The 15,618-nt window shown below is 40.6% G+C and overlaps 1 protein-coding gene across 1 annotated transcript in view; it reads left to right on the top strand.

The window, feature by feature from the left end:
- LOC107777550 (L-gulonolactone oxidase 3-like) overlaps nt 1-1,485 on the top strand; it is a 32,172-nt gene extending 30,687 nt beyond the window's left edge. The window contains exon 3 of the mRNA XM_075251899.1: nt 511-1,485. Coding sequence (XP_075108000.1) covers nt 511-1,331 — 821 coding nt within the window. The 3' untranslated portion in view covers nt 1,332-1,485. The remainder of the gene's footprint in view (nt 1-510) is intronic.
- The last annotated feature ends 14,133 nt before the right edge of the window (nt 1,486-15,618 follow it).

The raw sequence follows: 15,618 nt of genomic DNA, 5'->3' as shown, positions 1-15,618 counted from the left end.
AACATAAATGTCATTACATAAATGGCTATTTACTCAACAATAAAGAGGGAAAATAAAGAGGGAAAATTGAAGAGGGTAGTTTAATTTTCAGTTACACAACTGAAAAACGGATTGGAGGATTTAATATTAATATTTATTTTAATATTAATATTCTGTTATTAAAATAAATATTTCTGTTAATATTTTACTATTAATAAATAAATTTGGTCCAAAAAATTAATCAATCAATCATTTGACCAAATCCGAAGCCGAGCCAAGCAACGACGACGACGACGCGAGGCATGTCTTCTTCTCAACTCTTTAAGAGCTAGAAGAAGAGCAATTGCTTATATACCCATTAAAAATCTCTTCCTCTTCCAATATGGGACAATGTTCTTTCATCAAGGAGCGAATCTTAAATGAAACTCAAATATTTCATTTTCCCTTCATTTTCCATTCACCCTCTTTTAAGCATAAAATATACTTAAAATCCCAACATGTACTTCACAATTATACTATTTTGTTTTGCAGAAAAAGGCTTTGAAAACACGAGAAACGTGGGTGGCAAATGCACAATGGCAAGTTCTTTCGTTTCCTATAAGAAATTGATAGGAAATGGATTAAAAAACAACAAGTTAATCTTCACTGGTTATCCAGTAGTGGGTCCTCAAGGGAAAATGCAAACTTCAGGTTCTTGTTTATACTCATCCCCTATAGACATCACTAACACATGTGCTTGGGATCCAAGAATCTATGGTCTCTTCTTCTATGAATCCACAGCCAAATTTCCAGCTTCAAAATTCGGAGATTTCATACGTGATGTGAAAAAATTACGCGATTTGGTCAAGCCAGAAAACATGTGTGGTGTTGACATTTATAACGGATTTCTTTTTCGTTTTATCAAGGCCTCGGATGCATATTTAGGCCAAGGGGAGGATTCAGTTGTCTTGGATTTTAACTATTACCGCGCTAATGATGACTTAACCCCGCGATTAAACCAAGATATTTGGGAGGAAATTGAGCAAATGGCATTTGTTAAGTATGGAGCTAAGCCACATTGGGCTAAAAATAGGAAAGTAGCATTTCTTGATGTGCAGAAGAAGTATCCAAAATTTAACAAGTTTATTGCAGCCAAGAATCAATTGGATCCTAAGAATATGTTTTCTAGTGAATGGTCTGATGAGATATTGTTTGGGAAGCGAACTGTAAAGTGGGATGGCTGTGCCTTAGAAGGGATGTGTATTTGTTCAGAAGATAGGCATTGTAGTCCATCAAAAGGGTATTTTTGCAAGCCAGGACTTGTTTATCAAGAAGCACGTGTGTGTAGGTTTTCATCATCTTCCTCAAGCTGAAGGTCAGGGCGGCTCAAAAATATTTGTGACCTAAAGTCAAATCTGATAAAATGCCTTAATTTTTTTAAAGGCATATTTTTATTTGAAAGTATTTCTGTAACTTTTGTAAATGCAAAATTATTAATAATATAAAAGACTTCTTCTTCTAATAAACACACATACAAAAAAATCTAAGTCTTTTTACCTGATTGAAAATATCAGCTAGAGTATTATCTTCTACTTGTATTAATTTTCTTTAATATTTTGTTAATTGAGAAAAAAAAATTTAAACATCAATATTTGAAGTAATTATTATGTTTTAAGGAACTTTAGTGATTAAGACAATATTTTTTCAGATTCGCATCGCCGAGTGATATTAATTTTGTGCCTCTAATAGAAAACCAAAAATATATTCATTATCTCAACTTGATCAAATCTATTTTGAAGTTTTCTATTTTCATTTTGTTAAAAAGTTGTACTTTTTTACTTCAAAATACTTATTTTAATTTATTGATAAAAAATATTAATTCATACACCACTACTAGTACTGGTGAAAACAATTGGGACCCCCACAATTTTGGGGCCTAATAAAGCCATTGTTTTAATTGCCTTATGCATCAACATACACTGAGCTGAATACTAATTTACTATATTTATTTTCTCTAATACCGGAGGTGTCAAGCTGGAGTATTGGTTTTCTATAATATTGCAAGAAAAATGATTAATTATTTCGACATATTGGTTTGACCGTTTATTCTCATTTTTGTCACGATCCGAATTTCCCACCGTCGGGACCGTGATGACGCCTAATATTGAACTCGCTATTCAAGCCAACGTTACAGAATATTTCACTTTTTCCTTTATCTTTAAATATTTCAAATTTTATAAAAGTAAATCAGCGAAAATAAATGCGGAAGAACACAATTTAAAAGATTATCTTTAAGCTAATAAATAAAATCCACCTAGAACAGATGTCACAACTCACAAACAGTCTACGAGTACTACAAATAATAATCTGAACAAAAAGTTTACATCTGTCTCGAAGATAGATAAAACAGAAATTGGATAGAAGGAGACACTAGGGCCTGCGGACGCCTGCAGGGCTGCCTTGGGTATCTGGAACGCAGTAACAGCAACCAACCTCTCGATCAGCCACTAGCTCCGAAATCTGCACAAGAAGTGCAGATCGCAGTATCGGTACAACCGGCCTTATGTACTGGTAAGTGCTGATCCTAACCTCGACGAAGTAGTGACGAGGCTACGGCGGGGTATACAACATATACAACATGCAACAGTTTATACTAAACAGAAAGGAAATACAAAATATAATAAAGCAATAACTGGCATTAAATAAATTCTGAACCCAACTGTTCTACTAGTATTCAGCTATAACCAATCCTTAAGGGTGTTTCAACATCACAATAATGGACCTCAATAGATATGAACACATAACAACAACTGATACAGCGCGCATCCCGATCCCATCATATAAACAAAAACGGTATCAATATCCACCCGTATTCCTCCTTCTTGCGCGCGTGCAACCCGATCCCACATGTCCACCCTTATTACTCCTCAACACATATCACCCTTATTCCTCCTGTTGCGGCGCGTAACCCGATCCCACTTGTCCACCCTTATTACTCTTTCTTGCGGCGTGCAACCCGATCCCACCAGACAATCACATTTCACCCTTATTCCTCCTGTCGCGGCGTGCAACCCGATCCCAATATATATATATCAGCACCAATCACAAATGAATAAAGACAAGTGTTTCACAAGTTAATTCAAATCCTCCAATATACTTATACCGCAATGCACACAATGAAATATCACTATGATTATGAAAGTTCACTAGTGTAAACTACTCATCGAGACTAACTAAGGTGTACCATAAGGCACCAACAAGCCAATATAAGCCAACAGTGTAATAAAACGAAACCATGAAACAATTAAATACTTCAATAAAGAGATCAACAGTCAGTATGAAATAATTAGACATGGAAACATTTAAGAGCAAGTAGCAATTTAAGATAGGGAAACAATTATGAGCAAGTAACAATTAAGACAGGAGAGCAATATATAGTGAAACAGGGAAGGGAACAAGTTAAAATGTTAATTTGGTGGTGCATAGGTACTCGTCACCACACCTATACACCACACACATGAAATTTCACATAGCAAGCAAGTCGGGGATCCCTAATCTCTCGAGTCAAGGTTAGACCAAACACTTACCTCAAGCAAATGGGTATTTCAAAGCTCAATCACCGCTTTACCTCTCGATTCCACCACGAATTCACTAGTATCTAGCCATAATTAACCTAATAACATCAATAAACGCTAAGGAAACCAATTCCAATTCATAATCAAAGATTTCCCAATATTTTTCCCAAAAAGTCAAAAATCGACCCCGGTCCCGCTTGGTCGAAACCCGAAGTTCGTACCAAAACCTGATTACCCATTCACCTCCGAGCCCGGATATGCAATTGGTTTTGGAATCCGACCTCAATTTGAGGTCTAATTCCCCAAATTTCGAAATTCCTAAATTTCACCCAAAAACACCCAATATCCCATGAAAATCCCTAGATTTATTGATAAAATCTTGCAAAAAGATGAAATAAATTGAAAGAGTTGAGTTAAAAATCACTTACCTATGATTTGGAGAAGTTTGGGTGTTTTGAAAATCGCCTAGGGAGGTTTAGGGTTTGAAAATTTGAAATGAGTTCAAAATCCCGTCTGAGTGATGTTTTGATCAGTTGCAGATGTCGCATTTGTGACAGGAGCTTCGCAATCACAAATGCGAGACAGGCTTCGCAAATGCGAACCTGCTGCATGTCTGCTACTATCGCAATTGCGAACAATTTGTCGCAATTGTGAATGTTGACCCTCCCTATTGACTTTGCAAATGCGAAGGAATGTTCGCGAATGCGAACATGCTGGCCAAGCCTTTGGATCGCATTTGCGATGTAAGGCTCGCAATTGCTATGCATGTGAAGCTCGCCATTGCGAAGCCTGATCTCGCAATTGCGAGATCATAGGCTTGCAACAGCTGAAGCATACCAGCAATATTTTTCCTAAGTCCAAAACACCCCGTGGCCTATTCAAAACTCACCCGAGCCCTCGGGCTCCAAACCAAACATGAACACAAGTCTAAAAATATTATACGGACTTACTCGTGCAATCAAATCGCCAAAATAATATCTTAAACAACGAATTTAATACTAAAACTCATGAAATTCTCAAGGCAGTTCAAAAATTTTAACTTTTCAACCAAGGATCCGAATTACATCAAATCACCTCCGCATTTTTACCAAATTTCACAGACACAACTTAAATATTATATCAAACCTTAACCTAGCTCCGGAAAAAAAAATACGAGCCCGATACCAACGAAGTCATGCACTATTTCCATTTCTAAAATCCTTATATTTTCCAGCAAATAATTTTCTTCGAAAATTTATTTCTCGGGCTAGGGACATCATAGTTCTATTTCGGGCATACGTTCAAGTCTCATATTTTACTACGGACCTCCCAGGACCATCAGAACACAGGTACGGGTCCGTTTACCCACAATGAGGATCGAAGTCAACTAAAATCATCTTTTAAGCGAAAAATCATTATTTCTGAAAATTTTGACCCAAAATGTTTTCGGTATCGCTCCCGGGCTGTGCACGCAAATTGTGGAGAGATAAAAGGAGGTTTTAAGGCCTCGGAACACGGAATCGGATTCTAAAACAAAAGATGACCTTTGGGGTCATCACATTCTTCACCTTTAAAACAACCGTTCGTCCTCGAACGGACATAGAAAAGTACCTGAGTCGATGAAAAGATGGGGATATGGGCTCTGTATATTGGACTCGGACTCCCAGGTAGCTGCCTCAACACGCTGAACTCTCTACTACACACGAACCGACAGATAACTCTTCGATCTCAACTAATGAACCTGCTGGTCTAGAATAGCTACCGACTCCTCCTCACAGGTCAAATCTCTGTCCAACTGGACAGTGCTGAAGTCTAACACGTGAGATGGATTGCCATGATACTTTTGAAGCATGGACACATGAAACACTAGATGCACGGCTGATAAACCAGGCGGCAATGCAAGTCTGTAAGACACCTCTCCCACACGATCAAGGATCTCAAAAGGTCCGATGAACCTAGGGCTTAGCTTGCCCTTCTTCCCAAATCTCATCTCGCCCTTCATAGGCGACACTCGAAGCAACACTCGCTCTCCGACCATGAATGGCACATCACGAACCTTACGATCGGCATAACTTTTTTGCCTGGTTGAGCTGTACGAAGCTTATCCTGAATGATCTTAACCTTGTCCAAGGCATCTTGTACTAAATCTGTGCCCAACAACCGAGCCTCCCCTGGCTCAAACCACCCGACTGGCGATCAATACCGTCTACCATATAATGCCTCATAAGGAGTCATCTTGATGCTCGACTTGTAACTGTTGTTGTAGGCAAACTCCGTTAATGGCAAGAACTGATCTCAAGAACCTCCAAAGTCAATAACATATGCGCGAAGCATAACCTCTAAAATCTGAATAGTACGGACTGCGTACCCAACTCATGCTATACTGTCCTCCAAAAAAGCAAGGTAAACTGTGTACCTTGGTCCGAAATGATAGACACGGGTACACTATGAAGGCGAACAATCTCCCAGATATAGATCTCAGCTAACCTCTGCGAGGAATAGGAAAATGATAAAGGAATGAAATGCGCTGACTTAGTCAGCCTATCAACAATAAGCCATACTGCAACGAACTCCCTCTGAGTCCGTGGGATGCCAACAACGAAGTCCATAGTGATACGCTCCCACTTCCACTCAGGAATCTCAATCTGCTGAAGTAAACCACCAGGTCTTTGATGCTCGTATTTTACCTGTTGACAATTCAAACACCGAGCTACATATGCAACAATATCCTTCTTCATCCTCCTCCACCAATAATGCTGTCGTAAATCCTAATACATCTTAGCGGTTCCCGGATGAATTGAATACTAGGAGCTATGGGCCTCCTCTAGAATCAACTCACGATTTTCATCCACATTAGGCACACAAGCACGACCCTGATCCTTAAAACTCCATCATCTCCAGCTATAACCTGCTTGGCACCACCGTGCCCGCACTGTGTCCCTAAGGACAAGCAAATGACGATCATCATACTGTTCATCTCTGATACCCTCAAATAATGAAGACCGAGCGACTGTTCAAGCTAAAACATGACTGGGCTCAGAGACATCCAATCTGATAAACTGATTAGCTAAAGCCTGAACATCCATAGCAAGTGGTCTCTCACCGACTGGAATATACGCAAGGCTGCCCATACTGGCTGACTTTCTACTCAAAGCATCGGCCACCACATTGGCCTTTCCGGGATGATACAAGATGGTGATATTATAGTCTTTCAATAACTCCAACCACTTTCTCTGCCTCAAATTGAGATCTTTCTGCTTGAACAAATATTGTATACTCTTATGATTCGTGGACACTGATAACTAGGGATTCTAGTCTATTTTATGTTTCTTTTTGCTTGAGTTTTGGACTAAAATGTGTATAAGTATTCCCAAAAGCTAACTTGTTGTGCTTATTTGTAGTGTTTTGTCAAAAGGAGACAAAGATGTCATAACCAGCTCAAAAAGGTGTGAAACCTGCACAAGTTCAAAGCCAAGTCAAAGCAGCGCTACAACAGAAAATCCACCGTGGCCGCAGAAGACCCATTGCGATAGCGGTCCTTTTATCGCAGTCCATGGTGGCAAGGTTCAGAGAGATACAATTTGAGGCATTGCAATTTACCGTGTCCCACGGTGATTTTATGTGACCACGGTACCCCTACCGCGATAGCGGTCCTTTTACCGCAGTCCGCGGAGAAGAGATTCAGAGAGCCTGGAGTTTGAGCTAAAGCTGAAGACTGTGGTCCGCGGTTGATTTACCGCGTCCACGGTAGCCTCACCGCTGTAGCGGTCCATTTTTTGTTGTCAGCGATACCTTCGTCAGGGGCATTTTTGTCTGGAAAATTTAGCTGTGTATAAATACTACTTTTTCATATTTTTAGGTCATCTTACAATAGTGAGCATGTGAACGACGACCTTTACCTATTTTGAGTACTTTTGTAGCTAGTTTAGCAATTAATCTTAGTCTCTTATCTTGTAATTACAGTTTATGGATTATTCTTCATCTCAATCTATGATTTCTTCTTCAATTATGAGTAGCTAAACTCATTAGCTAGGGTTGTGGCTCAACCCTAGTATGGGTATTTAATGGGTATTTTATTTTAGGGCTTAGATGTTTATGGGTGACTGTTATTTGGCCTGATTTGTGTTTTTTATGTTGAATTAGTAGTTGAAAATACTAATTTGTGCCATTTTGACTTAGGCTCTTCTTGAGAAAGAGAGACTAAGTCTAGGAATTTCAGGCCAACAAGGAATTGGGGTATTTTCAAGAGATTGATAGCCCCAATTAAAGGGTTAAACCTACAGATAGTAATACCCGACTTGCGCCAACATTGCTTGCACAAATTGAACACCCAATTGGGCTTGAGAAAGCTAATTAGGGCAAAGTCACTCTTACTACCGAGAGGTGTAGAGTGGGTAGCTTCGTGCATTGGTTATATCACGATCCCAACTATAACTTTATTGCCCTAAGTTCTAGATCTTGTTGGATACTCAGCTAGGTTGTAAGTCACTTTCCTAGTGCCTCTTTACCTATCTAGATAACCTTACAAAAATATCTACTTACCTTGATTTTGAGTAGTATAAAAATTAGAAGTAACAAACAAACAAGAATGATTGGAAGTGTAATCAAGAGCATTACACACTGCTAGATTAGATAGGAATCCAACTCCAAACATTGTATTAGCTCCCCGTGGATTCGATCCCGACCTTCTCGGGTAAAAGCTGTATCGACCGCTCTTGCCACTCTGTAGTGGTGTAGGGTTGGACCCGATCACTTTTTAGCAACTTTTAAGCTGGCTGTACTCTCTAGTTCAGTGGCCGCTCAGTTAGTGCCCCCACAACCACAAGTGCCACCTTCGATAGAGGAGACTCTCAAGGAGTTTCTTGACAACCAAAAGAAGCTCCTTGATAACCAAAATTTGATAATGGATGCTTTTTCTGAACAAGGGAAAACACTTAAGGAGCTGAGCAAGAGCATAAAGAAGCTGAAGAAAACGCGATCCTCGAAGAAGTTAGTTAAGGAATTGAGGGGAGAAGTGGAGAAGATGAAGGCATCTGACCATTTGCCTTTGGAGCTACTATTGCATGATCAGCCTCCAGCAGCTTAGACAGATCAGGTTCCAGAGCAGGAGATTGAGAGAGCTCCAAAGAGGAGAAGGATGATCCCCATAGTTGATGATGTTGAGATTGAGTTGGAGGAGACAGAGGGTGCTGCTTCTGGCCAGCCATAGACCCCTGGGACAGATAATCCAAGTGCCCAGCCACAGGATCCCGTGCTACTAAAGGACCCACCCAATCACAAGATCCCATGCTACCACAGGACCCCATGCAAACGGAGGATCCATAGGGAGTTTTCTTCACTCTCTATCTTTCTTTTTGAGCTTATTTTTGGTTAGTTAGCATTTAGGACAATGCTAGCTTTCATTTGAGGGGGTGTCCCTACTTTGATTTGGTAATGTGATTGTAATTATGACACTAATTTCTTTCTTTATGATTATTTTTTACTTTTGGTATGTATATAACTTTACCTTTTATTTTACTTTTCGTTATTGTTCTATCTTGGTATGTATATAAAGTTACTCTCATGTATATATTCATTCCTTCTTATGTATATTCATTTAAACCCCCATTTGTACATATTCAGTTTACTTTCCGCACTTTACTTCATAGATTCTTTTGCAATTTCGTTAATAGTATAGCTTCTTATTTCATTTAATAGCTTGTTTTTCGGTTCGTAGCTTTTTATTTTTCAAGTTTCAATGATCAATAAGCCTTTGTCTTTCTTAATGCCACGGTTCTTTCCAAAGGTGGAGTTTGTATTGAACCGGGTGGCTCTTCCCGATGATGGATGACATGACAACCTTCTTAAGGGTTTGAGTCTGTTTTTCTTTTTGTTTTTATGTAAATAGTAGTTAGAAGCAATGGTTCCTCAGGCAAAGCTTCACTTGGGCCTAACACATTTACCTTTGACCTTATGGTTAAGAATAAATTGTTATGTATAGGATGGTGATAGTTGTGACCATGAGACTCTTGTGTTGGCTAAACAATCATCGAACAGTTTCTTGAAACCATTTGTGTTTCTCAAATCTTAGCTAAGGTTGTTGTGGGCCCCCGACTCTATTTCTTTAGCAATCCTATAGCTTGTGTGGTGAGGTATTGATTTACAAGTCCAAGTCCCGTACCAATGAGTCTAGAACTTGCCCTGAATGTTTGTCTAGGCGAAATCCTAAGTGAAGCTCGACTTGAGAAGTGATTATAGGCTCTCCGTGATCCTAACTGAGACTTGAAAACATCCATAGCCTACCAATGATAATATCTCTAGTCAACCCCATTGAGCTATAACCCTTATTCTTTCAATAACCATGGGACAAGCTTTTATCCGTTCTGAAATGACCCTTTCTTGGCACCCTATCTTTCCTTAGCACAAGGCAAAAACATAAGTTTGGGGGGTGGGGGACAAGGAGTGCAAAAGTGATAAAAGGTACAAAATGAAGAAAAGGAAAGGCAAAAAGAAAAAAATATGTAGAGGAAATGAAGGGATTTAATAAAAGCAAAAGATGAAAAGCATGGAAAGAAGAAACAGAATTGAAATGAAGAAGAAAGAGTGACAGTGTGTCTCTCTATCCCCTAAAGAAGAAGTAAATGACTCAAAGAGTCAAGAAAAATGTGGTCAAAAATGAAGCAAATGAAGTGCTTAAGGGAAGATGAAACCTTCTTAGACCAATATATCCTACCTTGAACCAAAAGCCTTCATTACATTCCCACAAAAGCCCTATATGATCTTGAGTTGGGTGAGCTTACATTAGTGGTGACTCACATAATTGTTGGTCCCAATTGATTCTTGATGAAGTTACTTTAGGAAAGTTGAAATTTTCCTTTCTTTTATCTTGAGGATGTGGGAATTACTTTATTTGATTGAGGACAAGCAAAAGGTTAAGTTTGGGAGAGTTGATAACTAGGGATTCTAGTCTATTTTATGCTCCTTTTTGCTTGAGTTTTGGACTAAAATATGCATAAATATTCCCAAAAGCTAACTTGTTGTGCTTGTTTGTAGTGTTTGGTCAAAAGGAGACAAGGATGTCATAACCAACTCAAAAAGGAGTGAAAGATGCACAAGTTGAAAGCTAAGTCAAAGCAGCACTACAGCAGAAAATCCACCGCGGCCGCAGAAGATCCACCGCGACTGCGGTCCTTTTATTGCGGTCCCCGATGGCAAGGTTCAGAGAGATACAATTTGAGGCATTGTAAGTTACTGCGGTCCGCGGTGATTTTATGCGATCGCGGTACCCCTACCGCGACAGCGGTCCTTTTACCGCGGTCCGCGGAGAAGAGATTTAGAGATCCCGGAGTCTGAGCTAAAGCTGAAGACCTCGGTCCACGGTTGATTTACCGTGGCCATGGTAGCCTCATATGCATCGATGGCTTGTGATCCCCTGATCGAGGGGTGATACATGATCTCTGTGTGTGGATGTTGGGCTAGTCTGGAGGTCTTGAGGCTGGGTTTTTGCCTACAGCTTGAGCATTGAGGCGTTGATTATGTGAGTACATACTTGTGGATTTGTATGTCTAGTAGTGTCCCTATTAGTGGGAGTGATGACTGGGTAGCTTTGTGATGTGCATGATATGATAGCGAGATGTATTCATTTGATTGGGAATCGACGAGAAGGGTCTGCTGGAGGATAGAAGAACTATTAGGTGCTTGATTTCCATCTTGAATTGAGGTATAGCCCCCAGTTATGGGTGTGTGAAGAATCTTTTCATGTTTTGTAATTGGGGGAGTGAAGTGGATTTCACGTAATATCTATGACGGTGGAAAGGTATAAAGAGATGTTAGTTGGGGCGAAGCAGGTGAGTTATCCAATGCGGATTGTTCTGATGTTTGCGTAATCCTTTGTGTCATTTATTGGAAGATCTCTATTACCAGGGAAATATATGTGTTGCAATTTAAATTTGGGTCGCCTAAGAGAGTGTGTCTAACTATTACGAGAGTGAATGCGAGATTTGTAGAAGATTTAAAGTACCAGATGGTCTATGTTTAGTTTGAATATTATTTCAGATTAAAATATCATGGTATGTTTAGTTTGAATACAATTTTAAATTTGGATATTATGATATGTTTGATTTGAATATTATATTTCTTTTAGAATAATGTGTTATGTTTGGTTTAGATATTCTACTTTTATATTAGAATATTGTGGTAAGTTCAATTTGGACTGTATTCTAAATTAGAATATTGTGGTATATTTAAGAATATGTGGGAAGATTCAGAGGTATATAATGTATAATACTTTTGGAATATTTAATATAGTTTTAAAACCTAGATATATCATGAAAGTGAATCTTACAATGAGTATGTTATGAAACTTTTCCTAGGAAAAAACATTTTTTGTTGTCAGCCCTAGTGTGTGTATTTAATGGGTCTTTTCTTTTAGGGCTTAGATGTTTATGGAGTGATTAATATTTAGCCTGATTTATGCTTTCTATATTGAATTAGTGGTTGCAAACACTAATTTGTGCCTTTTTGACTTAGGTTCTTCTTGAGAAAGAGAGACTAAGTCTAGGAATTTCAGGCCAACAAGGAATTGGGGTGTTTTCATGAGATTGATAGCCCCAATTAAAGGATTAAACCTAGAGATAGTAATACCCGACTTGAGCCAACATTACTTTCACAAACTGAACACCCAATTGGGATTGAGAAAGCCAATTAGGGCAAAGTAACTCTTACTACCAAGAGGTGTAGAGTGAGTAACTTCGTGCATTGGCTATATCACGATCCCAACTATAACATTATTGCCCCAAATTCTAGATCCCGTTATATACTCACCTAGGTTGTAAGTCACTTCCTTAGTGCCTCTTTACCCATATAAAAAACCTTATAAATATATCTACTTAGCTTAATTTTGTGCATCAGTATTATAAAAATTAGAAGTAACAAACAAACAAACAAGAATGATTGGAAGTGTAATCAAGAGCACCACACTGCTAGATTAGATAGGAATCCAACTCTAAACATTGTATTAGCTCCCTGTGGATTCGATCCTGACCTTCTCGGGTAAAAGCTGCATCGACCACTCTTGCCACTCTGTAGTGGTGTAGGGTTGGACCCGATCAAATACCTCACACGAAACTCCATATAGATAATGCCTCCAAATCTTCATCCCGTGAACAATGGCTGCTAGCTCCAAATCATGAACTAGATAATTCTTCTCGTGAATCTTCAACTTCCGCGAAGCATATCTAATAACTTTGCCATTCTGCATCAACACTGCACCAAGTCCTATGCGAGATGCGTAACAGTAAATTGTATATGGCCCTGAACCTATGGGCAACACCAACATCGGCGCCGTAGTCAAAGCTGTCTCGAGCTTCTGAAAGCTCGCCTCACACTCGTCCGACCACCTGAACTGGGAACCCTTTTGGGTCCTGGTCATCGGGGCTGCTATAGATGCAAAGCCCTCTATGAAGCAACGGTAATAACCCGCCAAACCCAAGAAATTCTGGATCTCCGTAGCTAATATGGGCTAGGCCAATCCTCGACTACCTCAATCTTCTTAGGATCCACCTGAATACTCTCTGTCACTGTAACATGACCCAAGAATGCAACTGAACTCAACCAAAACTCACATTTCGAAAACTTAGCATACAACTGACTGTCTCTTAGAGTCTGAAGAATGACTCGAAGGTGCTACTCATGCTTCTCTCGGCTGCGGGAGTAGATCAAGATATCATCAATGAAAACAATCACAAAGTAATCCAGATAGGGCTTGAACACTCGGTTCATCAAATCCATGAATGCTACTGGGACATTTGTCAACCCAAATAATATCACTAGAAGCTCATATTGCCCGTACCGAGTGCGAAAAGCTGTATTAGGGACATCAGATGCCCTAATCCTCAACTGATGGCAGCCATATCTCAAATCAATCTTCGAAAACACTTTGGCACCCTAAAGTTGATCAATTAAATCATCAATCCTCAGCAATTGATACTTGTTCTTGATGGTGACTTTGTTCAACTACCGATAATCTATGCATATCCTCATCGATCCATCCTTCTTCTTAACAAACACCATCGACGCACCCCAAGGCGAGATACTGGGTCTAATAAAGCCCTTATCAAGTAGATCTTGCAATTGCTCCTTCAACGCTTTCAACTCAGGCGGGGCCATATAGTATAGCGGAATAGAAATGGGCTGAGTGCCCAGAGCCAAATCAATGCAAATGTCAATATCCCTGTCGGGTGGCATCCCCGGCAGGTCTGCAAGAAGCACCTCTGGAAACTCCCGAACAACTAGCATAGAATCCATAGAAGGAACCTCAGTACCAAAATCACGAACATAAGCCAAATAAGCCAAACACCCTTCTCGACCATACGCCGAGCCTTCATATAAGAGATAACCTTACAGTAGAATGCCTAGGAGTCCCTCTCCACTCCAATCGGGGCAAACCCGAAAATGCTAAGGTCACGGTCTTAGCATGACAGTCCAATATAGAATGATAAGGGGACAACCAATACATCCCCAAAATGACATCGAAATCCACCATATCAAGAAGTAGGAGGTCTACACTAGTCTCAAGGCCCCCCATAACAACCACACACGAACTCTATACACAATCTACTACAATAGAATCACCCACCGGCGTGGACACATATACAAGAGCACTCAAAGAATCACGAGGCACAACCCAATACAAAGCAAAATAAGAAGCATCTCTACTACAAACCAAAATAGTACATGTGATAACAACATCAAAGGACTCAGCCTCAGGCTTGGCTGGGAAAGCATAACATCGGGGCTAGGCCCCACCACTCTAAACTATATCTCTAGGACAACCTCCTGCTGGCTGGCCTCCACCTCTAACGGCTTGACCTCCACCTCTAGCGGACTGACCCCAACCTCTAGCTCCCTGATCCCTACCTCTAGCTGGCTGGGTAGGCGATTCCAGAATTATGGCACGAGAACTCTGCTGTTGCGACTGAACACCCACTAATCTCGGACAAGACCTCCGGATATGACCATACTCAAAACATCCATCTGAATACTACAGTTGAGGAAACTGAGACTGACCCAGGTGGGTCGGCTGACCACGATAATAGCTCTGAAGAAAAGGTGCTCTAATAGGAGCTGGCGGTGCATTATGAGCTGGCTGTCCTGAAGGAGGTACATAAGGACCACGACCCCTTAAAGCTCTATGAGATGCCTGAAGTGCTGAATGAAGCGGCCTGGGATGATGGCCCCTACCAAAAGAATCCCTGCCTCCAGACGAGGCACCACTAAACCTACTAGAATGACGAGGCCTTTTGTCATACCCCTTACCACTCCCCTAAGATAGAACTGCCTAAACTCGCCGGGCCACATTGGCCGTATCCTAGAAATAAATCTCGCTCCCTCTGTCCTTAGCCATCTGCAATCTGATAGGCTGAGCGAGTCCCTCAATAAACCTTCTCACCCTCTCTCTCTCTCGGTGGGAAGTGTAAGAAGAGCATGACAGGAGAAGTCAATAAATCTGGTCTCGTACTGAGTGACAATCATAGAATCCTACTGAAGGTGCTCAAACTACCTCCGATGGTCCTCTCTCTGAGTGATATGGAGAAACATCTCTAGAAATAGCTGAGAAAACTGATCCCAAGTCAAAGCAGGCGACCCAGCTAGTTTAGCCAAACAAAAATCCCTCCACCATTTCTTGGCGGAACCTGATAAGCGAAAATCAGCAAAGTCAACCCCATTGATCTCCACTATCCCCATGTTCCGTAGAACCTCATGGCAACTATCCAAATAGTCCTGGGGATCCTCTGAAGGTGTACCGCCATAGGTAGTAATGAAAAGCTTGGTGAACCTGTCCAACCTCCACAAGGCCTCCGAAGACATAACTGATCTATCACTGGTTTGTGCTACGACACCCGACAGAACTACCCCAACTGGCTGAGCTGCTGGAGTCTGAAACTGGGGAGCCATCTACTCCGAAGTGTGAGTAGCGGGAGTCTGTGCTCCTCCCCCAGACCGAGAGACGGCTGGTGCTACAGGAAGTATGCTAGCCTGAGTAACACTCTCCATAAGGCCCACTAGACTGACCAAAGCATTCTGAAGTACCGGGGTGGCTATAAACCCCTCTGGAACCTAAGATGGC

The sequence above is a fragment of the Nicotiana tabacum genome, chromosome 1 (assembly GCF_000715075.1).
Source record: "Nicotiana tabacum cultivar K326 chromosome 1, ASM71507v2, whole genome shotgun sequence".
NCBI classification, from domain to species: domain Eukaryota; kingdom Viridiplantae; phylum Streptophyta; class Magnoliopsida; order Solanales; family Solanaceae; genus Nicotiana; species Nicotiana tabacum.
The sequence above is the reverse complement of the archived record's forward strand: the minus strand, read 5'-3'. Positions and strand labels throughout refer to the sequence as shown.